General features: G+C 47.1%; 1 protein-coding gene across 6 annotated transcripts in view; it reads left to right on the top strand.

Annotated features, from left to right (window-relative positions):
* Positions 1 to 26726, top strand: part of GRIN2A (glutamate ionotropic receptor NMDA type subunit 2A) — a 158078-nt gene that overhangs the window by 104323 nt on the left and 27029 nt on the right. For all 6 annotated transcript variants that reach the window (XM_053276429.1, XM_053276427.1, XM_053276428.1 and 3 more), the window contains 7 exons: positions 6316 to 6430; positions 10835 to 11040; positions 11665 to 11833; positions 11967 to 12120; positions 15369 to 15494; positions 19112 to 19341; positions 19985 to 20145. In XM_053276429.1, the coding sequence (XP_053132404.1) occupies positions 6316 to 6430; positions 10835 to 11040; positions 11665 to 11833; positions 11967 to 12120; positions 15369 to 15494; positions 19112 to 19341; positions 19985 to 20145 (1161 nt within the window). The remainder of the gene's footprint in view (positions 1 to 6315; positions 6431 to 10834; positions 11041 to 11664; positions 11834 to 11966; positions 12121 to 15368; positions 15495 to 19111; positions 19342 to 19984; positions 20146 to 26726) is intronic.

The following is a 26726-nucleotide window of genomic DNA, read 5'->3' as shown; positions in this document are numbered from 1 at the left end:
ATGGGGCTTTTTATTTAATTGCCTGTTATGCTATTATGTTTTTTAAAAATTGATTTGAATCTTGTTTATTGACATTCTGTGGACAGAAATGCCATTTATATGCTGTTGCATTTTGGTGGTATTTTTTTTACTGTTATCCTTTGTGAACTGCTTTGAGTGCAGCTTGCTTGTGGAAACATGGCCTCCCTCTATGCAGTCAAGGCAAGCCAAGATCTGCAAGGCAGTTTAACGTGCTCCTTTGGGCACTGGATTATCACAGGACCAGGGGCGTAACTATAATAGGGCAAGGGGAGACAGTTGTCTGGGGGCCCACTACCTTGGCAGGGGGGGGCAGAAGCAAGTCACATGACTGACTCCCCCAGCCACACACACGCCCGGGCTTCCTTCAGTTGTATTCATCCTCCAAAATTGACGTGAGTGTTAAGACCTGGAGCTACCAGAACAGCAGGTCTTTCTCTAGTACCATTCAATGACTTGTATCATTGACAATTTGCAAAACCTTACAAAACCTTTTACTATGCTTTTTGTTACCACTATTCAGCCTCATTTAAGCTTTCTTTACTTCATGAGCTGAGCTTCAGTGGGGTGAGGGGGATTTTAAAATCTTATCTCTGGGCCCACTCCAACTTTGCTACGCCGCTGCACAGGACTTCAGAGGCCAACTCTTGAAATCCAGGTCTGGTACTTGGAGGTGTGCGTGTGCTAAAGAATGGAGACCAGATCTGGCCCATGGGAGAAAAGTAAGCAGTTTCGGGCAGGTCTGCAGGAAAAGAGATTGGTTTGAGTGTTCAGAAGTGGCATCTTTAAAAACCCACCAAGACTATAGGAAGCTGCCTTCAGACCCTTGGTCCATCTAGCTTGGGGCATGTCTACACTGACTGGTGGCAATCTTTCCCAGCCCTACGTGAGAAGTTGCCAGGGATTTATATTTATATTTATTGTTAAATTTATATACTGCCTGTCATTAAAAACAATCCCAAGGCGGTTTACAAAAGTTTAAAAAATACAATAAAAATGACAGTTAAAAATATTAAGCTAAAAATATAAAACAAATCTGATTTAAAATATATAAAATGCAAACATAAAAAAACTATACACGGGTAAAAATACACAGAAGCAGCAATAGAAACAATCATGTAAAGGCCTGGATAAAAAGCCAAAATATAACAAGCTTTCTAACAACTGTGATGGAGTCCAAGGAGCGAATGGCCACTGGGAGTGCATTCCAAAGTCTGGGGGCAGCAACAGAGAAGGCCCCATCCCTCGTGCACGACAACCGAGCCTCTCTCATTGTCAGCACCCGGAGCAGAGCCCCCTCAGATGATCTCATCAAGAAGGCAGCAACCCTTGGGAGCAGGCGGTCCCTCAGGTATCCTGGGCCCAAACTGTTCAGGTGAATCAGGGACCTTCTGCATGCAAATCTCTACCCTGAGCTACAGTCCTTCACCTATGTAATTACATAGGTTATATAGGAGGTAGCCTTCTGCCGAGTCAGCCCTTGGTCCATCAGCAGCTCTCCAAGGTTTCAGGCAGGAGTCTCTCCCAGCCCTACCTAGAGATGCTTCCAGGGATTGAACCTGGGGTCTTCTGCATGCAAAGCAAATACTCTACCATCCCTTGTGACCATCACCACTTATAAATGATCTGATAACAGCTGTAAGGATTTGTTCTGAGCACTGAACACTTTCCCTGCTGACTGCCTACCGCAAAAATCTCTCCCAGTTGCTCTCAGACTGGGCAAAGTTTGTATTGGAACAATCTGTTAACAGTATATAATTGAACAAGACTTTTGTTGCTTTCCAGGCCTGAAAAATGGCAGTCCGGTGCTATTCTCTGAGCCTGCAAGGGCCTATTTTCCCCACCCCCAATGTGCTCACTCACAATTGCATGTCATTCTTGGATGCTGCAGAGACCAAGCAGGTTAGCTGTGCATCAGTGCATCTGACTCAACCCAGAGGCTGGGTGTTGAACTCGTGTTCTATGCATGTTGTGAACATCATTGCATTTTGTCTGCTGCAAAGTTAATTGGTTATGTTGGATGAAGCAGGCACATCGTCATCATATGTGGTAGGCAAGCCCCGCCCTCACAGTGCTAAACCAATCAGCAGCTGGCAGGGAGTGACATCAGAGGCCCTTGAGGGCATCAAGCAGCATTTCTCCATACAGTCAGCTTGAATGTACTGTCAACGTTCCCTGCAACCAGCACAGAGTTTCGGTCACCAGGACTGGTCTTTGGTCTCTGGAATCAACAAAGGCAGAGATGCCTGCATCATATCCCTTGTGAGCAGCTGGGAAATGTGATTAATGATATCGCAAGAAACAATGAAATGAGAAGATTGCCTAAAAAGATATCTGAATAAGCCAAAATTAACAGCTTTTTCCTCCCTGTTAAAGGCTTGGATCCAGAGAACCATGAAACTAATTTCATGAGCCCAGAGGGGGGCTTTAGACTGGTGTTTTTCAAGCTGCACACACATCCATCACACACATCTGCTGTGTGGCAAACTCTTTTTGAAATGGAGTTGTTAAGCCCTGTTTTTAGCTTGAGGCTGTGTTCTGCTAAAAAAGTTCTATGACTGCATCGGGAGCTACCTTGGAGGACTCTGTTGAGTAGGAAAGTGGAATGCAAATGTTTTAAATAGATAAATTTGGGTGTGTGAGTGTGTGTTGTCTTTTTAAGGGGGGGAAATTGAAACCTCTGCTGGGAAACATCCTTGAACCTCAGGAGCAGGCATTCTTCCCTCCCTCCTGCAGGATGGAATAGGTCTGCTTCCCATTGCTGTTCGGAACAAACGAAGTTCAGTCATGATGTCTGAACCAACCAGTCTTGGTTTGCTCTAACTCCAGCTTCCTTGGAAATTGAAGATTATGTTCTTTACCAATGGCTACTAGTCCTGATGGCTACAGGGGACCTCCATGTTCAGAGGCAGGATGCCTCCAAATACTAGTTGCAGAGGGGGCATGCCTTCACCTCCTAGTTTGTGGGCTTCCCAGAGGCAACTGGTGGGCCACTGTGTGAAACAAAATGCTGGGCTAGGTAGGCATTGGGCAAGGCACTTCTTCCACTTCAAACCTTGGTTTCATATCTATGTGTATCTCAAGCAGGTTGATTAAAAAAAAACCCAAGATTGGTTGGTTTGGACTCCATGTTTGATCTTAGTTTCTTTCTAGCCTAAAATGGTAGTAGCATTCCTGGGAGGTTTGTGCTGGCAGGGAGTGCGGATTTCTGCGACTCAGGGATGCTGCATGGACCCCTGGGTCCAGAACAAAACACCAAACTACCTACATACACATTAGTCCTCTTCTGACACTATGAAATAAGTTTAAATCAAAATGTGGAGTGAGGGGACAGGAACCCACAGGCTAGCCAGCCTTCAGCACTCCCTGTGTTCAGCACTGTCTCTGCAGATGGTGATAAACAGTGTCAAGAACTAAATTGTCTGTTCCCAAGAGGGCCAGGCTAGGACAAAAGAGAACAGTGCACTTCCACCATGCATGGACTGTAAACTATTTTATGATGTCTATGATAAAATTAGATGTTATTGCTGATGCATGTTGGATAATTGAGAAAGCCAAAGGATACCAAAAAGAAGTCAATATGTGCTTTATTGACTACAGAAAAGCCTTCGATTGTGTTGACCATGTCACGTTGTGTAGCGTGCTTAGGAAAATGGGTGTCCCAGAACATCTCATTGTTCTCATGAGAAACCTATACACAGGACAGGAAGCTACAGTCCAGACAGAACATGGTGAAAGAGACTGGTTCCAGATTGGCAAAAGAGTAAGACAAGGTTGTATACTTCCTCCTTTGTTCAATTTATATGCTGAACATATATTGAGAGAAACGGGATTGGAAGAAGAGTGTGGTTTTAAAGTTGGAGGAAGAAACATCAATAACTTGCGCTACGCTGATGACACCACTGAGAATACAGATTATCATCTGAGAATACACCACTGAGAATACAAATTATTTGCAAGCTCGAGTAATGAAAGTTAAGGAACACAGTGAAAAAATGGGACTATGACTAAATGTAAAGAAGACTAAACTAATGACAACAGGTACAGCAACCAGTCTCAGAATTGATAAGGAAGACATTGAAGTGTTGGATAGTGCCTTTTAGAATCAGCCATCAACAGTAAAGGATCCAGCAGTCAAGAAATACTCCACAGACTAGCAGTTGGTAGGGCTGCAATGAAAGTCTTGGAAAGGATATTTAGATGCTATACCTAGAAAGATTGGAAATGTCTGGACAATGGTTTTCCCCACGACACTCTGTGGATGCGAAAGCTCAACTTTGAAGAAGCAAGATAGAAAAAGCATTGATGATTTTGAACTTTGGTGCTGGACAAAACTTTTGAGGAGACCACAGACAGCCAGGAAAACCAACCAATGGATCATAGAACAAATCCAGAATTTTCACTTGAGGCACAAATGACCAGGCTCAAACTATCATGCTTTGGACACATTATACAAAGACCCAGCTCCCTTGAGAAGTCCATCATGCTGGGGAAAGTTGAAGGAAAGAGAAGAAGAGGACGACCAGCAGCACGGTGGAATGACTCGATTACGACAGCAATGAATGCACCACTGAGAGACCTAAAAGGCCAAATTGAAGACAGATCATCCTGGAGAGAATCTATCTATGTAGTCCCTAAGCGTCAACACCGACTTGACGGCACTTAATCAAACATCAACCAGTCAGAGATAAAATGATGTGTATAGGTGCCAGCTTCCCTTTTTGTAAATTGTATAATTACCAATGTGCATAGCCTGTTTCCTCTTGTCCACGGATGTTTCTCTCTTTCTGCAAACTAGCATCACACTGGGGGACACTTATTTGCAAAAGAATGTATTCTTTTGAATACATTTATATCTGAAATACTAGTGTGGTCATACATGCGTTATTATCTGCAGTGGACTTAATCATAGTTCATGCTCTAAGGCACAAATGTCTCTGTAAGCTGTAGAATACAGATTTGAACTCTGGCTGTGGTTTACATGCACAATTAACTTCATTGCACATCATCTTGCTCATCCAGTTTCTGCTTCTCTCTGGGGATGTGCAAACTGGCTTGAGGGCTCACCCTTGAGCTGGGCCTGGTTCAGCTAGACCTTGAACCAAACCCACCTGTCTGGTTTAGAGCCATTCATGTGTCCTGGGGGCCAGGGCACAAGTACGGCAGCCTCCATAATGGCCACCACCACTGGAGGAAGGGCTGGAATGCCCTCCAAATGGGCTGAAATGGCCCTTTGAATAGCAGGGAAAGGCTGGTGGTGGGGAGGGGAGATGGCAGAGAGCCTTCCCCAGGGCTGCGGCAGCACCTCTGGACCCAGCAGTGAGTCCTAAATTTTTTAAAAAATTAACCTTAGAATCCCCAAAGTGGCTCAAATTCAAGCCCAGCCAGGGGTTTGTTTGCAGGGCGCAAAACCAAACATGCCCAGTTCGGTTCAAGTCCAGTTTAGACTTGAACAGAACTGGGCAAACCAGTTTTGTGCACACCCCTACTTCCCACCCCGCAGAGATCCATCAGCACATATTTTAAAGCGGTACATTTGGACCAATCAGACCCTTGGTCCATCTAGCTCTGTATTGTCCACATTGACTGGCAGCAGCTCTCCAAGGTTTCAGGCAGGAGTTTCAAGCCTAACTGGAGATGCTCCTCTGGGACTGAACCTGGGACCTTCTGCATTCAAACAGATGCTTTGACACTGAGCTATGACCCCATCACCTAGGGTAATATTTGCAGCAGACCATCCAAATGCAAACCAAGGTGGACCCCAGTTAGCAAAGGGGACAGTTTCATACCACAAGACCAGATTTCCTCCTCATCTCTGTCCTTGACATTCTGATTGATATTTTGACACGGGATGTTCTCAAACAGTTATCTGCTACAGCAAATTTGTGGTTTTTTCATCGGGAGGGGAAAGTCATGGATCTTTATGCAATACCTACTACTTGGTAATTTCTCATTATTGAAGTCATGGTGAAAACAGGATAAGAAAGAGCATATGCCGTTTCAGTGTTGGTCATATTTTGGCAGCCTCTCCAAAGGATGTCCTCCAACTCCTTTCAGCACTGCCGGCTTTGGCTTCAAATTCACACTTGCACAGGAATTAAGTGTCATTGATCTTAATGGAACTAATTCCCAGGCACATACATGGAGGACTTTTTCAGCCAAAAACAAGGGCTTTCATTCCAAAGAGAGGATTTATGGCATGTGTTTCATCGGAGTTAATCCAATGACTGAATTAGCTTGCTCATTAACTGTTGGACAGCTCATTAATTTCGCTTTGAACATTTCTTTTCTTTTTAGGTTTATGATGAATGTGACCTGGGAAGGGAGAGACTTATCGTTCACGGAAGATGGCTACCAGGCACATCCCCGGCTGGTGGTCATTCTGCTAAATCAAACCCGAATTTGGGAGAAGGTGAGTCTGTCGGGAGAGGAATCAGAGCAAAGGGAGCACCGGAAAATTCCTTCCTCCAAATTTCTCCCCAGATTTTGGCATTCCAAATGACTCTGTCTTGTTTCTGAAGTGAAAGCGATGCATAACAAATCTTCTATGGTTCTGCTTTTTAATTCCAGTTTTGTTTGGGGTTTCAGTCCCCTTGGTTCATTTGTGTCCTTTTTCGTTCCTCAGCATTATGAAAGGAGATGCTTGCTGCAAATTAAACCCTTCAAAAAGGGTTTTAGACATATGAGAGAGGTGCTCATATGTATGACTGAATCCTGATTCTTTTTGTGCAGTGTTTGACATGCAGAGTATACACTGAGCACCCAAAGATTGCTAAAGGTCATCAGGCCATCAGTGATACTCTCTCCCTGAAAAATAAAGCTTTGGCATTGATTTCAGAATGGTTCCAAGGCTTGGGTTTTAACTCGATTTAGCTCTCAATTAATTCATTGTTGCGGCACGGCAGTGCCATCTGTAAAAGCTGGCATCCTTATTAATCTCATCTGTAACTAAACGAGGAGAGAGAGAGAAAGGGTGGGGGGAGAGGCAGAGTGTTGCTGGTCACATTCAATCATTTCGATATACCACATAGGGTGTAATTCTTTGCTTGAGTCACGCTCTCTCTTGAAACACTTCCCTATTGTGCTCAAGGGCCATTTTAACTTCAAGAGAATGGCAAGATTTTTCCATATGGGCAGCAATTAAAGCCAAAGAGCATTCCTTCACGGTCATCACGATTCTTGGTGCATGTGACTCTCGGTGCACAACTCTTGGTGCATCTATTCAAGGAGGTTGGAAGGAGGAAAAGAAAGAGATTTTTCAAGAGCTCGACTTTGTAGAGCAGGCCATTGACAAATGGGGAACACATAGTAGCACAGTTCACATGACCGTATACTCTCTCCGATCCAGTTTTGGGACCTTGGAAAGCCCCATTTTGTGCTCATGTGCTTGTCAAAAGCAGAGTTGAATCAGAATCATCTGATTCTGTCTCTACCCAGATTTTGTCCCCAGCTTCAGAATGATGTTGACAGCAAAATTGCCCTACTCAGGTGGAGTTTGACAGATGATCAAGCTTCCGCACCTTATTTATTGATTGATTATTAATGCAAGTTCTCTGGGCGGTTTACAAAACAATAAAAACAGCCAACCCTCAACTTGCTTTTTACAAGCACGCGAAGACAAAATGGGAATGTGCCTCTTCCCTGCTCCTGAAACTGGGTAGGGCTTGTCTCCTACCCAGTTCATGGTTGTGTGAACTGCCTTGATGAGTTAAACAGGAATGAAGCCAAATAACTGGGAGGGGAAATGACTCTGGTTGGGTGGCGCAGCCTAGAGAGGTCAATGGCCTTGCCATCTCACACTGGAAAGGGTTGGATGTCCCTTCTGCAGGGTCAGGCTGAGATGCTTAACCAAAGGCTGAAAGAAAATTGCTGGGGTGCGAGAGAGGTCAATTTCCCAGGAAGCAGTTCTGCTGCTGGGAAAGGGGCAGAAATGTGCCCCCTGAATTCAAGGGTCAGGGCACTTGTTCTAAGAGGAGAGGTCAAAGTGTTGGAGGCTGATTTGTTGAGAAAAAGAAGGGGCATGACAGAGGTTGATAATAAGGCCCAATGACAGAGGTTGTTAATAAGGCCCAATGAATAAGGCCAGAGACAGGACCAGCATCATCCTTCAGTTTGTGCGATCAGTGGAATCAAGGGCCGAAGTTTTTCTTGGAATGCCGGGTCATGTATGTGAGTGTGTGCATTTCATCATTTTCATTTTCATCATTTTCATTTCAAGTGCTTCATCATTTCCCCTACAGGTAAAACTCTGTGCCCATAAAGAAAGCTGAATATTCCTGGCCTTTAAAAAATAATAATAAATCTTTTGTTAACATTTCATTGCTTGTAGGATATATAAAAATCAAAAAGATGATTCCCTAGATGTTGGGGCAATTTGGCTAGTCAAAGGCCATTGCGGCTGGGGATGATGGGAGTTGTAGTCTAACAAGATCTGGAAGCCCAAGTTGGAGAACCCCTGAAGCAGACAGGGCAGTAGTCGTAAGTCAGCATACTCAGCACCTTGGTCAGCGCACAGTGGGAGCCGAGCCAGCAACAGGCCTGGGGATAAATCTCTGTTGACAGGCTCCTCGATGGATTTGTCCAATGCAGGAGATCCCAAGCTTGGGTCCTCGATGTTGCTGGATTGCAGCTCTCATCATCCCCAGTTAACCTATGGAATTCCCTGCCACAGGATGTGGTGATGGCCACTAGCTTGGGTGGCTTTAAAGGGGGCTTAGGCAAATTCATGGAGGACAAGTCTATCAGTGACTGGGGGCTATAGGCCTCAGCCTCAGAGGCAAGATCGTCTGGGGGCTATAGGCCACCTCCAGCCTCAGAGGCAAGATGCCTTTCAATCCCAGTTGCAGGGGAGCAACAGCGTGCCCTCACCCCTTGCCTGTTGGCTTCTCGGAGGCATCTGGTGGGCCACTGTGTGAAATAGGATGCTGGACTAGGAGGGTGTTGGGCCTGATCCAGCAGGGCTCTTCTTACGTTCTTGTGTTACAATACCCAAGTGCCACTGTGGCTGGGTATTGTAAAGCTGTAGTCCACCAATATCTGTAGTCCTTGGGAAGGCCTGTTCTGTGTGAAAACAGCTTCCTCTTCTCCAGTGGAGAAATACACTCAGAAGCCACACCTGCAAAGCACTTGTTTGGGTCCCTGGAGCTGAGAGGCTGGGTTATTTTCTCCCTCCTCCAGCTCTCCTTCTCCACTTCTGAGAATGCAGACAGGCTTCACAGCCAGCCAAGTGCATTCACCTAATAAATGATATCACATTATCCTCCCTGAAATTGTTCCCTTTCTGGTCATTGTTCCTTCTTTTTAAAATAAAAACTAAAAATGGAAGCCCCCTGCAAAATCGCCGGCCATCTCTTTTTGCCTGTGCTTAAAGCGGCCTTTTGAGAATTATGCCTGCACTTCTAAAGTGGAAAGATCTATGAATATCTTTTAGTGTGCAATAAAGGACAGCCATTCCCGAAGCCTGATTAGCGATGTTGCTTTGTGTTACATCCTTGGGGAGCTTTATTGCTGCATAGTTTTATGCCCAATCTCTCTGTGCTGCTTGAGACGGCCAGGCACTGAAAACCCACTTTCGTCAGTCGTCTCCCCCGCCCCCGTTTCTGCTGTGAATTTGGATGGTTCAACTAAGGCCCCCTGTGTTTATCTGTGCAAGGAGAGGATAAACTCACAAGGAGGCTTTTGAAGAGCCATCTTGGGAAGCACATCTCCCCTGCCCATCTCCTACCAGAAGGAGCACCTGTGAAGCTGCCCTGAAAGCCAGTGTGGTGTAGTGTAGAGTCTAGGATGTGGACCAGGGAAACCTGGACTAGATGAACCAAGAGTCCGACTCGATTCCGAGTATTGTCATTTAGCACATGTATATCCCACTTGGCTGTGAAGCTTGCTGGGTACCCTTGGGTCTAATCACTCTCTCAACCTGATCTACCTCACAGGGTTGTTGTGAGGATGAAATGGGAGGGGAGGAACCATGTCCAGTATCCTGAGATCCTGGGAGGAAGGGTGGGTTATAAATGTAATGAATAACAAATTAAACAGAATTAGACTGGATCATCTAGCTCAGCGTTGCCACACTGATTGGCAACATTTCTCCGGGGTCCTGTTCCTTGATATTCAGGAATCAGTCCATCTTGGCTAGTACAACTGATTCTGACCGGCAGCAGTTCTCCTTAAAAGCTGGCCTTTGAAAAAGATTTTAAATTGGGTTTGAACTTGGACCTCCATCGCTGAGCTATGACACCTTAGTACATGCTTCTGTATACTGTGTCAGACCATTGGTCCATCTAGCCTGGAATTGTCTACTCTGACTGGCAGCAGCTCTCCAAAATCTTTCTTACCCTGTTCTACAACGGAGCTCTTTTTTAGCAGAGGATCCCAGAGACTGAACCTGGGATCTTTTGCATGCAAAGCATAATAAATATGAACTACGACTCCCTCTCCTGGCACAATTAGTCCCCACCCCCACCCCAGTCTGCTGTATTTCTTTTCTGCCAGGTGATCTGACCTGTCCCCATGTCTTCTGCCATTCCAAAAGTGGAATAACAACAAAAACCATTTCATTCATTCATTCATTCATTCATTATTTTCTTCTAAAATGGCTCAGGGCAGTTGTTGTTGTTGTTGTTGTTGTTGTTGTTTTATTTAAAATATGTATGTCCCACTCCTCCAGTACAGTATTGCTCAGGGCAGCTCCCCACAGTAAATTGAGACCCCTTTTTTCTCAGCGCAGCAGACTAAGGCTGCCCTCCCCTGTATGTTTTGAGGAGCAATGGCGTTGCTGGGCCACACTTCAGCCATCTTTGCATGTTCCATGTTGCAGGCGGGGAAATGGGAGAACAAGACCTTGGTCCATAAGTATTCCGTGTGGCCAAGGATTAATTCTTTCAATGACAGCGAGCCGGACCACAACCATCTCAGCATTGTCACTCTGGAAGAGGCCCCCTTTGTCATTGTGGAGGACATGGATGCTTTGACGGAGACTTGTGTGAAGAATACTGTACCCTGCCGGAAGTTCATCGTCATTAAGTAAGTCCACCATCCCTCTCTCCAGTTGTCATGGCACCATATCCCATAGAGGTATTTCCCATCCTTTCCTCTCCACTAATTTTCTTTCTGCCGGTTCTTGTATGAAGTTGTCTTATACAGAAGGGCTGTTCACATGACCGAAAACTCCCAGCTTTGGGAGTTATGTGTGCTCCTGATTTTCGATCATGTGTGAACAAACAACTAGATAGGACAGTGTTCTTTGTTGCGTGGCCCACTTGCTCAAACCGGACCAGGCAAACCAGTTTTGTGCACACCCCTAGCAATGAGGACTCTGGCATGATTACTCGACTGTTTACCTTCATTCTCTGCCCCCAGATCTACAAAGGGACCTTTTCTGGATTTCAGTAGCCCCTGGGCCTCAGTCCCTCAGAATCTTGGTTACATGAGATTTCCAACTCTGATGAGATGTTGTTGAGATTTTGTAACCACTTTGAGGCTTCTGGAAACCAGCCTCAAGACATCTGTCTGCTCCTTTCCTGACCACAGGAGCACATTTGTGCTGGTTTTTTCACCCCTCTATGTTCAAGTTCTGCCATGCTGTCATTATGCCTTGGTTTGGTTTTTAAAACTGAAGCAGTTGTTTTGGTTTGTTTGTGTCATTAGCAACATCACCAAGGAAGGCAAGAATGTGAAGAAATGTTGCAAAGGATTCTGCATTGACATTCTGAAGAAGCTCTCCAAGGCAATCAAATTCACCTATGACCTCTACCTGGTGACCAATGGGAAGCATGGGAAAAAGATCAATAATGAATGGAATGGAATGATTGGTGAAGTAAGTTCTGTTAGGTAAAAGAGCTCTAAAGTCAAAATTTGACAACACCCATTTTAAATCCACCCGGGGCTTGACGGACTTCTGTGTGTGGGCTAACATTGGCTCAGTTCTTCCTCTTTCTCTTTGCCATCAGGTGGTCAAGAAGCAAGCTGTGATGGCTGTGGGCTCCCTCACAATTAATGGAGAAAGGTCAGAAGTGGTGGATTTTTCAGTGCCGTTTGTGGAAACTGGGATTAGCGTCATGGTGTCACGGAGTAATGGTACGGTTTCGCCATCCGCTTTTTTAGGTAAGGTTTTCCCCCTCATTTCCATTTTTCTACAAATAGATGTAGCTTTGTTATATTCCCCCCTACACTTTGACAGCCTTCACTATTTTTTTTTTTTAAAGAATAGCTGCACAGTACACCTAGCACTTCTGTGACACATTTCTGTCAGCTTTTAAATTGCACATTTCAAAGTTTGGGCAGCAAACTTATCTGTTTAATATAGTGCTGAGGATTCAAGCCAACTTCCATTAGGGAAACTGGACTCAGTGGCTGTGATTGCATCCATAGAGCAGTCAGAAAGACTGATTGAAGAAACTGATAAAGAACCCTTTAGCAAAGGTCTCCCTGGGTGACACACGTATTGAAACCAACGCATACCTTGACATTCTATAAAAGAGGGCAGAGAGCTGCAGCCACCCACTCCAGAAAAACGAGAACAATTGAGCGGCAATTTAAACCTGCTCTTTGATGTACTGGCATGTCAGATAAAAACATCTTCGCCTGGCATAAGAAAAAAATGAGGATGAATCATTCTCAGGAGATGACATTCTAAAGGTGGCCCTTTCTCTTCCTCATGGTGGTGTGGTCAAAGCATGTGGTCAAAGATGGTCCACCTGGTTCCTGGAGGTCTCAAGTCATTTCAGGCTTTAAAAGTTACAGCCAGCACTTGGAACGGTCGAAGGGGAGAAGTTTAGTTCACCCCAGTTATTGCAGAGCAAGCGCGTGTGAAAAGAACAAGCCCATTTGAACCTTAAACGTCTGCCTCAAGATCTCATCTTGAGGCAGATGTTTAAGATTTAAAGGGAAGTGAGGTTTATTGGGGAAGTTACATTCTTGGATAGAGAAGCCTGTGCCCCTTAGCCTTCTAGCTTCATAGCGCAGAGTAGACAGGGAAAGCCACATGAGTGTGGCCGCATTTGCATGTAATGAGGAACTACAGGTCCAATAGACCCGCAATTCCGCACCCCTCTCTCCGCTCTTCCGTCCAGATTCGGACATAACGGAGAGCGTCCTCTCTGCAGTCACTGAGACTGTAGAGCAGCAGCTGTGCAGGCTTCCTTCTTGACTGAAGGACTGCCTGCACAGCCAGTCGTGGCCAGAGTTGAGGGAGGAGCTCAACTCTGGTTGAAGAGGACACAGCCTGCAGATATGCATTCACGTACCACAGGCTGCGTGCAAACTCGGGTTGCAGCAACGAAACTTACTACAACTCGAAGGTTCAGATTGGAGTTTCAAATCTGAAACCTCGGGTTTGTTGCCCTGCCAAACTCCAGTTGCTCGCATGCGCATGTAACACACGCAGAACCTCTGGCCCCTTCAACTGTGATTCCGCGTTATGCATGAACGTGTCCTATCAGTCTACCAGTCCGAGAGAGCCAAAGCAGAGGGCGAGACAACAAGAGGGGGAATAAAGAGAAAGACCCTCACTATCTCTTCTCCAAATGCCCCTCATGGTCTCTAGGCCAGAAGGTGCAGACAATGCCACTGGAGCTGTGTCTCCAACAGGAACTGTGCCTGGAAATAGACCAGCAGCCAGTGCATCTGCAAGGGGCTCCAACAGCCCCGATTTACAAGGGACAGGTGCTATTTCCTGGAATCCCTGACTCTATTTTGTCCCCTTGTAGATGCCTTGTTCAGTGTGTTTCATGAGAGTTGCTGGGGTTGTCATTCTTCAGGATCTCTCTCTAGAAATTCAGTCCCCAAGTGGGCGGGCTATTCCTTCTGTCTGTAGTCCACCTGCATGTTTTCCCCAAACACACACACACACACACACACACACACACACACACACACACACACACACCATACTGAAACTACAAGGCACATCATGCAGATACATTGATTCCAGAGGATTAAACAAATTACATCCATCCTAGTAACTGAATGCTTGTTGAAATAGAAGAGGTCAAAAGCCCAAACGGGAAGCTTTTATAGTCCTTCCTGTTTTTTGTGGGGGCAATGATAATCTTGGGGGGGGTTAAGCAGCACAGAACCAGGGATCCCTCATTGTCCTCAAAGATGCTCCAGAAAGCAGCTTGGTGGCTTAGCAGACAGAGCAGGCATGCACAGAGCTAAGGGTTTTAAGTTCCAGCCACAGACCCTCCCCCCCCAACAGTGCAGGAGGAGGTAATTCTCAAGGTCTCCTGGTCCCAGACTGGTTAGGACTTGAAAGGTGGGGACCAGCACATGGAGTTGAGCTTGGCAATGGTGAACAGAGCTGGGTTTTCATTCTCTCTAAAGAGAGATGCAGCCAGTTTCTCCGTTCCCAATGATTCTGGAAACTAGGTCATTAGAATGTACTCTTGAGGTGTTCCTGCTTCTAGCAGCAAAAGGGAACTCTGTTTTTTTTTTTAAAAAACATTTTTGTTTCACTTGCTGTGGGCCACTTGCATTCCACAGAGGGCCACCGTGTGGATGCTAGGAAGGCCTTCAGTCAAAACACAAGCACTACACCCCTATGGTGCTGGTGTTGAGGGTGGAAAGGAAAAATTAACGCTTCCTCAGAGCGAAAGCTTTGAAGCACATAGGTTAAAATGTTCATGGAGCCCTTGATAATCTAACACTGATCTCCATTAAACACACGCTGGGCCTGTTCAGGCAGTATGTACTGGTGAAGAACCTCAGCCTAGTGAGAGTTCGGGATGTGGGTGTACTAGTTTAAAAAAGTGGGGGGAGGAGAAAAATATTGCAGCCCATATGTGCTTCGTGTCCACAGCTGTCTGGAAGTATTTATTGTGCAATGTAACCTTGAACATTCCAAAGGATGGACCTTTGGTCAAAGTTATATCTTGCCCTCTGCCCTTCCGGCTGAAATCTGAAATGGGACGCTAGTCTAGAGGAATTGTTTCTCCGGAATCCTATGAGAGAAACTGCATTCTGGGCAACGTTGCGTAATCTTTCCCTGTCTGATCACATTAACTCAGCCTGGCTTCTCTCCATGTGCTCGTGTACCTCCAGCTGAAGCATGGATTCAGCTGACCCATGTGGCAGCTCCACAATAAAGTGGCAAATAGAGCTGTTTTCTCATCACGCATAGGCACACATGCCCGAACTTTACCTCCCTTCCTTCCACGAGCCTTGCTCCAGTTGCAGCGCTGGGTCCCTTCAGCCTGCATTGCGGCTCTGAAGAAATGTGCAAGTGTTGTCAGATGACCGGCTGCTGCTGCTATTGTGGCTGTTCGAGAGGATTGTCTCCCACAAGCCTGCCCCTGTTTCTGCAGGAGGCTGCTTTGCTAACGTGCCCTCTCCTGCTTTCTCTCTGCCTGCAGAGCCTTTCAGTGCCTCCGTCTGGGTGATGATGTTTGTGATGCTACTCATCGTCTCTGCTATCGCAGTCTTTGTCTTTGAATATTTCAGCCCCGTCGGCTATAACCGGAACTTAGCACAAGGAAAAGGTATCGCTTTGCATTCCAAGAGGCTCTGTGCTGTTGGTTCTTTCCACCACTCCCCTTGACTTCCTGGGAAACGATTAAGAGTGGTCGGAGCCTTCTTCTTAAATGGCCCTCAATTCACACACCGACTCTGTGTCACCAGGTGCCATGTGGTTGCAGACATCGGGTTTGCTACGTTTCTTCACCCGTTGCAGAGATCAGCTTCCGGTCACTTTAGAATCCCCAGTCACTCTCATGACTAGGATTTTTCTTCCCTTTTACAAAATCTATTACAAATTTAGTGGGTTTGTTTTGTTTTTTTTAAAAAAAGAATGGCTGAGGCTCAGAATGAAGGGCATGCTGTAACAGGCCTCCTGAAAGGAGTTGTATGGCTAACCCCAGGGTGACCCTTCTTACTACAACAGCACGCTCTGAACAGCTGGGCCGTGGAGAGTTTTGGGATTAGATGCTTGTCAGGCTCCCAGTATAGCCATTCTCCTTCTGCTGCCAAAGGAGGTTGAAGTGACCTCAGTTTTTTCAGCCTGGGGAGATTTAAGGCTTACAGGCAGTGCTTGCTCCATTCACCAGCCCTCCCTAGTGTTGCTCAGTCAGAGTCTCTGAGCTCTTTGCACGCTGAGACCTCCTCCTGGATTGGCTCCTTATCATGGGTCAGTCCTCTCTTATATAGCTCCTGACAGCTGGAGCAAGTCTCGTGAGATCTCACCTTGAGATCTCGCGAAACGACACTGTCTGTTGATAGTGAGGCAACATCTCCCTTCTGGGACCAGCGTGAAGGCTTCTAGGTGGGCGTATTGATGTCTACTTCCCCCACCTGATAGGGTCCTCTCCAGTGTTCCCTCTAATAGGGATTCCCAGATGTTGTTGAGAGCCATTGCAGCTGGGGATTTTGGGAGTTGTAGTCAACAACATCTGGGGATCCCTGTCCTCCCTGCGGGGGAAGCCCCAAAACAAAACCCACCGTGTTTACCCGTAGCGATCGGTTCCACCTCGGGGGTTCTCCTACAACACTCTAAACTCAGACCAGCAGTTATGAAATCAAAATATGGTTTATTTTACCAAAGGGCCTGGGTAGAAAAGGAGTTAAGGAAAGGAGAGTTACAACACCACACATTAAACCAAATATAACCAAGAAGCTAATTGGCCTGATCTAGCAGATTCCTATGGCCTATTCTAGGAGTCAAGGAAGATGATACGTTGAGCTCTGCCAGGCAGACTGACTCCACTTAAGAGAGCACTTAAGAGAGTTAGGCTTTCCTGGGTCATAGCAGGCCATCCTGGGGGCAGAGTCCAGCCAATCACTGCAGAGCTCTCTCTGCTCTACAGGGTATCCCAGATTGTGCTTACAACCTTTGCTCAACACAAATTGAAAGGAGCTCCAAACCATAGGAGGCAGAGCTTGATATACATTAAGTGCAAGGATTTTGTTACACACAGTTAAATCCTATTTGACTTGGTGGTGTTGCGGGAATGATAACTAGAAAACAAAATGGTGTAGCTGACTGTTTCTTCTTTCAGTGGGACTCTTCTGGTGGGTGCCATGTTCTGTGGCAGAAGGAGGTTGGCTGGAGTTCTGTGGGGCAGACATGGCAAGGTGACGCCAGCAGAGCAGCCAGTCTAATGCAGGCACTGGCCCGTGATGTCATTGGTCTGTAATGTGGGCCAATGGCTGGGTATCTTCGTCATGCAACGTTCCCTCCCCCTCTTCCTCTCCTGACAGAGCCCGCAATTTGAAACTTGAGTGCCTTATTCTTGAAAGAATGTTAGATTGCTTATTCTAATTTCCTTTATTTTGAGGGGGGAGAAGGTTGGCAGATGACCCGAGAAACCTTCTGTTCCTCTCCTTTCCTTTGTCATAGCCTATAAACCACCTCTAGCTCAGGAACCCGGAAAATGCACATAATACGTCATCACTGCAGAGCTTTTGGCTTCTTTGTGGCCTTGAAAGCTGTTTTCACAAGGCAGGAGTCAGCCTGATTGCATTTATTTATTGTGGCAATTGTCAGAGTCAAGGGAGTGGAGAGTCTTTTCAGCAGCCATTGGTTTTGAGGCGAGATTGGTAATTAAGATTATAGGAGAGGAAAGGTTCAGTTGAACCAAATGTCGCTTTCATTGCAGTGGAGACTGATGATGCTCAGAGCTGCTTGACTTTCGAGCCAATGCCACAATGTTCAGTGTTGGGGGCGGGGAGGGGTGGCCCAGAGCAGAGTAGGGTGGGTGGTAGTGCCCAGTGGGGGCAAGGAAGCTGCCAGAATTATTTCAAAGGAATTGGGCAGAGGGCTGATTTTTAAATATGTAATGGAGTTTGCGCATGTGTAAAGTTCTTCCCCATAGGGAATGATGGACCTCCATAATTCCTGCCTCATAACTGCACTTGGGGGGCACCAGGGTGGCCCAGAGTGAGTGGTGGTGTAGAGCACATAGGGTGCCAACCACACTATGCTAACCCATGGGGTACTGGGTTCTGTTGTTTCTGAGATGTTTTGAGTGTAGATTGAGATTCTCTGGTAGCATATGAGAGTGGATTCATGGTTTGTCGTTGAAAATCTCATATGCTACCAGAGAATCTACACTCAGAACACCTCAGAAACAACAGAACCCAGCACCCCATGGGTTAGCAACCCATGGGGGTGGTTGGCACCCAATGTGCACTACACCACCACTCGCTCCCGGCCACCCCAGTGCCCCCCAGGTGGAGTTATGGGTCTGCTGAAACCTCCATTATTCCCTGGGGGGGGGGACCTTAAAGAAGCGTAAACTTCAGCAATTCCTAAGAAATCAGCCCTTTGCTCTATTCCTTTGGAATCTGGGTTGTGGGAGGCACCCCTTGGGGCACTGCCACCCAACCCATTGTTTTGCCCCTCAGGCCCCCTTTCTGCCCCGAATCTGCCCCAAAGACATGTCAACTTCAGAAATTCTTTAAAAATCAGCCCTTTTTCCAATTCCTTTGGAATCTGGGTGGCAGCAGGCACCCATTGGGGCACTACCACCTGAACCACTCTTCTGTCCCCAAAGCCCCCTTTCTGCCCCGAATCCACCCCAAATAACATCAACATCACACATCAACAACAGCAGAGCTTTGGAAAAATCAGGCAGATTTCCAAAGGTCATGCACATCCACACACACCCCACCTGGAATGCAATTGATCTACACACAACAGTGTGAAACAACAACAATGAAATGCACACTGCCCCACTGGCCAATGAGGGTAAAATTTACCCTTAAATTTGCTTAAAAGGAATAAGGAGGCAATTGCCAGCAGATCAGCCCGTGCTTTCGCTGGCCAATCTGTGGGCTGGAAGGGCTGGAAATTCAAACAGATGCCAAAACTCAAAATGGAGACTGAAGGAGAAAGACTTATTGCGATTGCAAAATGGAGTTCCAAAACAGCTGAAACAACAAAACTTTTTGTACCTGAAACAGGGAGGTTTTGTTTTGGCTACAAAATTTTCTGTTTTGAGCACTGGGTGTTTTGTTTTGGCTACAAAACAGCCGAAATGGCCTGTTTTGTGCACAAAACGTTTTGTATCCGAAACGAAACGCACATCCCTAGGCCATATCTCTGTAACCCCCATCTATCCTGACAACAAGCCTTGTAAAATTGCATTCTTTGTCTTTGCAGATCCCCATGGGCCATCGTTCACGATTGGGAAAGCCGTGTGGCTGCTGTGGGGCCTGGTGTTCAACAACTCTGTGCCCGTGCAGAATCCGAAAGGGACGACCAGTAAAATCATGGTGTCTGTTTGGGCTTTCTTTGCTGTCATCTTCTTGGCTAGCTACACTGCCAACCTGGCTGCATTCATGATCCAGGAAGAATTTGTGGACCAAGTGACTGGTCTGAGTGATAAGAAGGTGGGTGTTTTTGGGTGTGTCCAGTTCTTCCTCTCTCTCTCTCTACCCTTCCGATGCCAAGTGCAAAGTGGTATAGATTATAAGATGAGCACAGGGGCAGGGCTTTGCATCTTGTGCACAAGGTCCTATCTTGTCCTGGGAAGAGGTTCCCTGGTTCCAGAAAGTTAGCAGTGGTTCAGGGCAGGAAAATGACAGAAGGACAGGACCAAGTCCAGCTCCCAAGGCAAGATCAGCATGTGGAGAGTTCCAAGGGCTGTCTGCAGGGCATCAACCAGGGGATGTGAGGATGTTGCTTCAGCAAAGATCTGGTCCCAACTGAGCCTTCAAAAAGCTCTGCTCTCCAGCTCCTGTCTCTAGCCCCAATACTGGAGTTGCCTGAGATTAAAGTGCTCTATTTTGTATGTGCTGGTTCCAACAAGGCTGGGAAGCGTCCACCCAAGCATCCTGGTCCTCAGGCTCTCCAAGTCCAAGAAGGAAGTGAAGGGTGCCTCCTGTGGTGGTGGTGGTGGAGGGGGAAGATCCAGTGCTTAGAGCTGATCATGGTTAATATGCAAGATTCCCAGGGGGAACAGAAGCTAGGGTCTTTGGGATTCCCTCTTCCAGAGCCTTTGAATAGTTTGTCCCTGCTTCTCCTCCCCTCCAGTTTCAACAGCCATATGCTTATTCACCCCCTTTCCGGTTTGGGACGGTTCCAAATGGGAGCACAGAGAGAAATATCAGAAACAACTATAAGGAGATGCATGCCTACATGGTGAAGTACAATCAGAAGGGAGTGGAGGATGCCTTGGTCAGCCTGAAGACTGGGTAAGGAGGGCTTTATTCATCATCTGGGCTGGGAGAGTGGGCCCTATTGGACTCGCTGCACTCTTGGACTGAGCATTCGACAGGCTGAACGTGCATCCTGAATGGCCAACCTGTGGCAAAAAGGGGGAGAGTTGAAACTGCCTTTCACAGACCTGCAAAAGAATTATCAGTACCAACAAACATTAGGACAATTCACACGAGACCATTTGGGCGGACAAGCACCATACTCAGCTGGGGGAAGTGTGTGTGCTCCCAGTTTTCAGTCATGTGCTAGCAAAAACCTAGGGAAGAGGAACGGGGGTGATTGTCTGTGATTGAGGAGCTGGGTAGGACAGCTTTTCCTCCTACCTTGTTAAGATGCAGGGTACAAGTGCCAGGTAGGACGGTGCTGTCCTTCCCGGCAACTCTCTCTCAAACAATCATTCTCCCCTCCGCCTCCCTGCTAGCACACAGTCAAAAATTAGGAGCCTGCATTATCAGACTGAGCATTCAATGGGCTGAATGGACAGCCTGAATCGGCAGCCTGGGACAGAAAGGGGGAGAGTTGAAACAGCCTTCCCCTGATAGACTTTTATTTCACAGATAGGAACATAGGAAGCTGCCTTATACCGAATCAGATCATTGGTCCATCTCGCTCAGTATTGTCTTCTACACAGACTGGCAGCAGCTTCTCCAAGGCTGCAGGCAGGAATCTCTCTCAGCCCGATCTTGGAGATGCTGCCAGGGAGGGAACTGGGAACCTTCTGCTCTTCCCAGAGTGACTCCATCCCCTAAGGGATCCCTCCCCCAAAAAATGGAGCTAAGAGAGCTCTTGGACACAATGCTGGCGGATCTCACATGTGGCAGGCTTGGCTTTGTTAACCCGGTTTTGCCTGCGCGTGAGAATAGCCTCACTGTGTCACTAAATCCTGAGTGGAAGTCACTAGCTTCTGTGGTTGGCAGCTCCCTTCAGTTGGTGTTGAGCAAAGGTTGTAAGCACAGTTTTGGATGCCCTGCAGAGCAGAGAGAGCTCTGCAGTGATTGGCTGGACTCTGCCCCCCAGGAGGGCCTGTTGTGTCCCAGGAAAGCCTAACTCTCTTAGGTGGAGTCTGCCTGGTGGAGCTTGGGGACTCAACATATCATCTTCCTTGACGCCTGGAGTAGGCCATAGGAATCTGCTAGTTCAGGCTGATTAGCTTTTTGGTTATATTTGGTTTAATGTGTAGTCTTGTAGCTGCTCTATCTCTAACTCCTTTTCTGTCCAGGCCCTTACCCCTTGGTGAAATAAATGGTTAAATAAATAAATCAAAATAAATCAAATAAATAAAGTAAACCACAGTTTGATTTAATAACTGCTGGTCTGTGTTTAGTGTGCCTAATCCCCAAACTCATAGGAAGCTGCCTATGTCAGCCCAGAGGTCCATCTAGTTGTTTACACTGACTGGCAGTGGCTCTCCAAGCCTTTCCCAGCCCTACCAGGAGATGCTGCCAAGGACTGAACCAAGCACGCAGACCCTCTTCCACTGAGCTAGGGCCCCATCCCCTAAAGGGAAGATCTTACAGTCTCCATATGTAGTCACCCATCCAAATGCAAACCAAGGCAGACCTTGTTTAGCAAAGGGGACATGGCCTAGCTGTTGGGGGTGCACTCTTCTGGGGGGCGGTGGGCGATGGGCAGGTATCTCTGGGGCTAGCCATCCTACCACTGACAGGAGCGCCATTATACACCGATTGTTTCACGAGACAGTACCCAGGTGGTCCTTGTGGTGTCCTCCCTCCCTCTGAAGCAGCCAGGTAGGGATGGTGGATGATGTCAGGTAGTCTGATGGGGAGGGGACCAGTGGCAGTTCTTCCCAGCCCAGCTTATGGAGGGGCCTGGCTATCTCTGCTTCGTCTGAGAAGTGCAAGATTGCAGGGGAACTGAGACCACTCTTGGAGCCTCCATAGTGCCAGCTGTTTCTCCTCTGCCCTCCTTCCACCCTCTTGACAGCCTGGAGCTATTCATTGTGGTTGACAACACATGGGCCCAGCTGCCACTTCTCTTCCTTCAGTGATTTCTCAACGTGGACATCCCAAGGTGTCTACGTCGCTTCCCTTGACGGACACCTTCTGCAGCAGATGGAGCAAATCACTTGTCATGTCCAATATTTTTGCGATCAATATATGACAACCGCTACACACTCCTAAGGGCATGGGCTTTGGTCTCAGGACACCTAAAGAAGGATTGAAGAGCAAGTGAAAAGCACTCCATTCGTCACTTTAATGTTCAGGCACAGATGTCGTCGGGTGCTTTTTGTAACTTTGGCTGGTTTTTTCTTCAATCCGAGGCCTGCAAGTCTGTAAAGAGAAATCTCAAGTGCAGCAGGAGGAATGAATTAAAATAAAGTGGGAACATCAGAAGAACCCTACTGGAGATGAAAGCTCCACCTTAGTCCAGCATCTTGTACCCATATGCTTCTGGGAAGCTGACAAGCAGCTGACAAAATGATTGCCTTCTCCTGCTGTCTGTCCCCACCATCAGAAATATACTACCTCTGCACATGGAGGTTTCATTTATCTGTAATGTCTAACCACAACTAATAAACGTGTCCTCGATGAATTTGCCAAATCCCATTTTAAAGCCATCTGTGTTAGTGGCCATTAGGGATGTGCAAATTGATTCGACCATGAATCAATTCAGGTTAAATTGGGGCAATGAGGATTCTACCCCAAATCTAAGCACCCTGGGGGGAAAGGGGCCAGATTCAGGGTAGAATAGAACCCACCCACCCACCCCAATTCGACCTGAATCGATTCAGGTGAATTGAGTGCCATTTTGAGGCCTGTTTTGCTGGGGAAATGGGCCTCAAAATGGCAGGGAGAGCTGGTCTACCAATTTGGATCAGGAGGTAGACTAGTTCTCCAGGCTGACATGCCATGTCCAGAGTGGAGGGTTGGTCTATCTGCCAATCCCAGTTGGCATGTCCAGATCGGCAAGTAGACCAACTGTCCACTCCAGACTTGGTGCTTTGGAGACCAGCTCTTCCCGCCATTTTGAGGCCCATTTCCCCTGCAAAACAGGCCTCAAAACAGCACCCGATTTGCCCGAATTGATTTGGGTCGAATGGGGGAAATTTGACGAGTCAATTGGGGGGAATCTGTGATTCAATTCAACCTCAAATCAAATAGCAGGTTTTTATCCATGCACACCCCTAGTGGCCATCACCACATTGTTTGGCAAATGGTGTGTTGGCAAAATTTCCAGTTAATTTCATCTTGTGTGAAGAAATGCTTTTTTGGCTGTCCTTAAGCTACTGCCAGTCAGTTTCATTGGATGATCCTGAGCTCTAAGAATAATCATGAAGGGAGAAAAACCTTTATCTGTTCCCTTTTTCTTCACTCATGCATATGTAGAAGTTTGCATTCATGTAATGCAAGAGTTAGGGAACACTGTGGGGAGTGTGTGAATGCACACGTGTGTGCATACTGATCCCACCAGCCTACAAGTCTGTGGCGTGGTAAGCAAGGCTTGAATGTGTCTAAACTGGAGTAGGAGCTGTCTGCTAGTGGATTCTAGGGAGCAGGGCAAAGTATGTCCAAGGGAGACCAGTTTTCCTCTGACAGAGGCACCTCTTTGGAATAATCTCTTTCATGGCATGGCTGATTCCCTGACCTCATCTGGGATGAGCTCGGTTGCTGCCAAATGGAACCCAAGAGCTGCCTGGGAAGGTCAGGGCTAGAAGTCAGAACATGCCAGCATCCAGAAGATCCTGTTGGCCAAACGCAGTCTCATCTGAGCAGAAACCCTTTCTAGCTCTCTTGTTGAGGAGAACCAATGGCCAGCTTCAGGAGATGGTGGAGCTACTCTTGGGAACTGTGTGGTCTAGGGCAAGAGTAGCAGTTGAAGACCACTGTGGCTGGGGGTGTTGGGAATTGTAGTCCAACGACATTTGGTGGCCCAAGGTTGTAAACCGCTGGCTTAGGTAGATAATGCAGTCTGTTGCTTTGGTGGCTTACCACCATTGCAGATGTTCACAGAGCTGGAGAGTCTCAGTTCGAACTCCAGCTGCAGGAAACGTATTGCCTATGTGGTTTACTGCTGTCTGTTGTTTGATTGTGAGCTCTTTGGGGATATTGTATTTATTCTTGCGTTTGTTTGTTTGTTCAATTTATATGCCGCACTTCCAAAAATGGCTCAGGGCGGTTTACAACAGAATAAACCAATTAAAACCAGTTAACAATTAAAATCAAAACTATAAAAACAGAATTTATGTATGTCTATGTAAATTGCTTTGGGAACTTTTTGTTGAAAAGTGGTATATAAATATGCGTTGTATATGCGTCGTATTCAGGCAGGATGCAGATGAAATGTGCAAAACCAGAGGTGATAGATAGGACCACATAGCCTCTTGTTTTTCAAGGCAGTGTTTTTCTGTTTGTTCACACGCTCGCCTGCCCCTGCCCACCTCACCAGATGCCCTGACAGGATAGAAAGATGCAGCTGTAGCATTTAATAGATGAGATTATTACACAAGCGCTTGCAGGAGGTGCAGGAAGGAGCCAGCCGGAGGCCTTCAGATTGCCATCCACTCTATACCCAACCAGATTTGCTCTCTCTAGAGAGGCAACTACTGCAATGAGGAGTACGGGTGTCGTGTGTCGCTCTGAATTTTGTCCTGAGTGATGTTTCTTATCAGAGTTGTAATGACCTCTGTAAAAAGCATCAAATGGAGAAGGTGCCTCTCTCCCCTGCTCTTGCGGAAGTCCAAACGAAAGCCGTGATTGATCAGCTTTTGTCATTGTGAACATGTGGGGAATTATCCCAACTTGCCAATGTAATTTCGAAACAGACGATCTGGATCTCCACGGATTCCCTTGGCTCCTCTGGATGATTCTAATTCTCGTTGTGGGAGGCAGCCCTCCTAAGGGACAAGACGAGCAGCAGCTGCTGTGGGGGTGGACGTTTCTCCAAGCCTAGGTATGGCATTCCTGCTTGTCAGAGATGAACTGTTGGCAGCTGGCAAATGGAAGCCAGAGACCAGTGCTCAAAGCAAGGGTCAGACCTCAGGGGTCAGACCCAGGTGGTCTGCCAAGGAATTATAGCCAGGATGTCATGTCAAGGACAAGTCAGGAAAGCTGATGGTTGCCCAGGCAATCCAGCCCCAAAGGAAGCCTCCGCAGCCCTTCCTGTTGAGAACAGCCTTCCCAGGTCAGCATCCTCGCTGCAATACCCTTGTAGTGAGAGTCAGGCTTGAGGGAGGACGAGACCTCAGTGAGAGTCACTGCTTGGAGGATGGGCTTCTCCAAAGAAGGAAGAAAGCCCAGGAGAATCAAATCCCTGTGGCCCAGTCCAGAGTGAGGGGCAGGGTTTACTGGACTGAGCAGCAGTTACAGGTGGACCTCAGTATCTGCAGAGGTTCTGTTCTCCACCATTACAGCAGATGGCGAAACCGCGACTACCGAGTCATTAGGGCAATGGAATTGCGGGAGTTAGGTTCCTGGAGGCCCGAAAATCGCGGGCGGGAACGGGCAGAAAGGGCAAAAAGCGCAAAGTAAAGTGCCCCACCGTACTCTGCAGGCCTTCAGCAAGTCCAGCACTGCCCCCCAAAAGTCTGGATTTTTCCATTATTCTGTTGCGAGGCGACAGATCTCAGCACCCCGACCCTCACGATCCGCCTGCCCAGGGAGGGCAAAATGATCATCTGCAGGGTGGTAAGCTCCTTAGGGCTCACTGCTCATGAGAAAGGGGCTCACAGGGTATTTTGGCAGGCAGTGGCCACACTTTGATGAGTCCCTTGTTTCTCAGTTGCTTTATGAAAATAGAAAGAAGCCGAATCCCTCTAAAATGGGTCTCCAGATGTTGTTGGACCACAACTCCCATCATCCCTAGTCACAGTGGCTGAAGGTCCAACAGCATCTTGGGACCCAGAGCAAATAACTGCTCTTCCTCGCATCTGTGGTCTGCATTCTTGTTTTATCAGATTGGCCTGTGCCTGGTTTGCTTCCCACTAAGCAAAGCCAGCTTAAAAGGCCAGCTTCTCACTCCTGCAAGTGAGAAGTAAGGAAGCTGGACCCATTTGAGTGCTTTTTTTTTTTTTTTTGAGTCTGTGGAATCCAGCGATTGCAGTTGGTAGCTTTTGATTCTGCTTGTAGCCCTTTCCCCCCCTGTGCTACTGTTGTCCTGTGTGTCGCTGTGCAAGCATGTGAAATTTTGACAGATGAGGCAGGGAACTAGAGATTAGAAGCAGCACAGAAAATGCTTTGTCTTCGCGTAGACTCAGGTTTCCCCTGGTGTGCTGGCTCTTGCAGCTTCAGCGGGGGGGTTAGCACTGATGATTTAAAGCAGGAACTTTAATTTGAAGCGTGGGTGTCTGGCATGGCCATGAAGTGGAAGGAGGACATTTCTCTAAGGGGCTTCAGGTGTTCTGTCTTGTCACAGACAACCCTCTGAGGTAGGGCCACGTGATCCCCATCTTGGGCTTCAAGAACATTGGATTGCTTTTGAGGTTGGAGTGAAGTGAAGAGTGGTTTTGGCAGGGAGGCGAAGCCTTTGGCTTCTTGCATGGAAATAATGTCCTGCTCTTGCTATTCCAAGAATTTATTACCATTCTTCCTGTCTTAGG

The sequence above is a fragment of the Hemicordylus capensis genome, chromosome 13 (assembly GCF_027244095.1).
Source record: "Hemicordylus capensis ecotype Gifberg chromosome 13, rHemCap1.1.pri, whole genome shotgun sequence".
In the NCBI taxonomy this organism is placed as follows: domain Eukaryota; kingdom Metazoa; phylum Chordata; class Lepidosauria; order Squamata; family Cordylidae; genus Hemicordylus; species Hemicordylus capensis.
The sequence above is the reverse complement of the archived record's forward strand: the minus strand, read 5'-3'. Positions and strand labels throughout refer to the sequence as shown.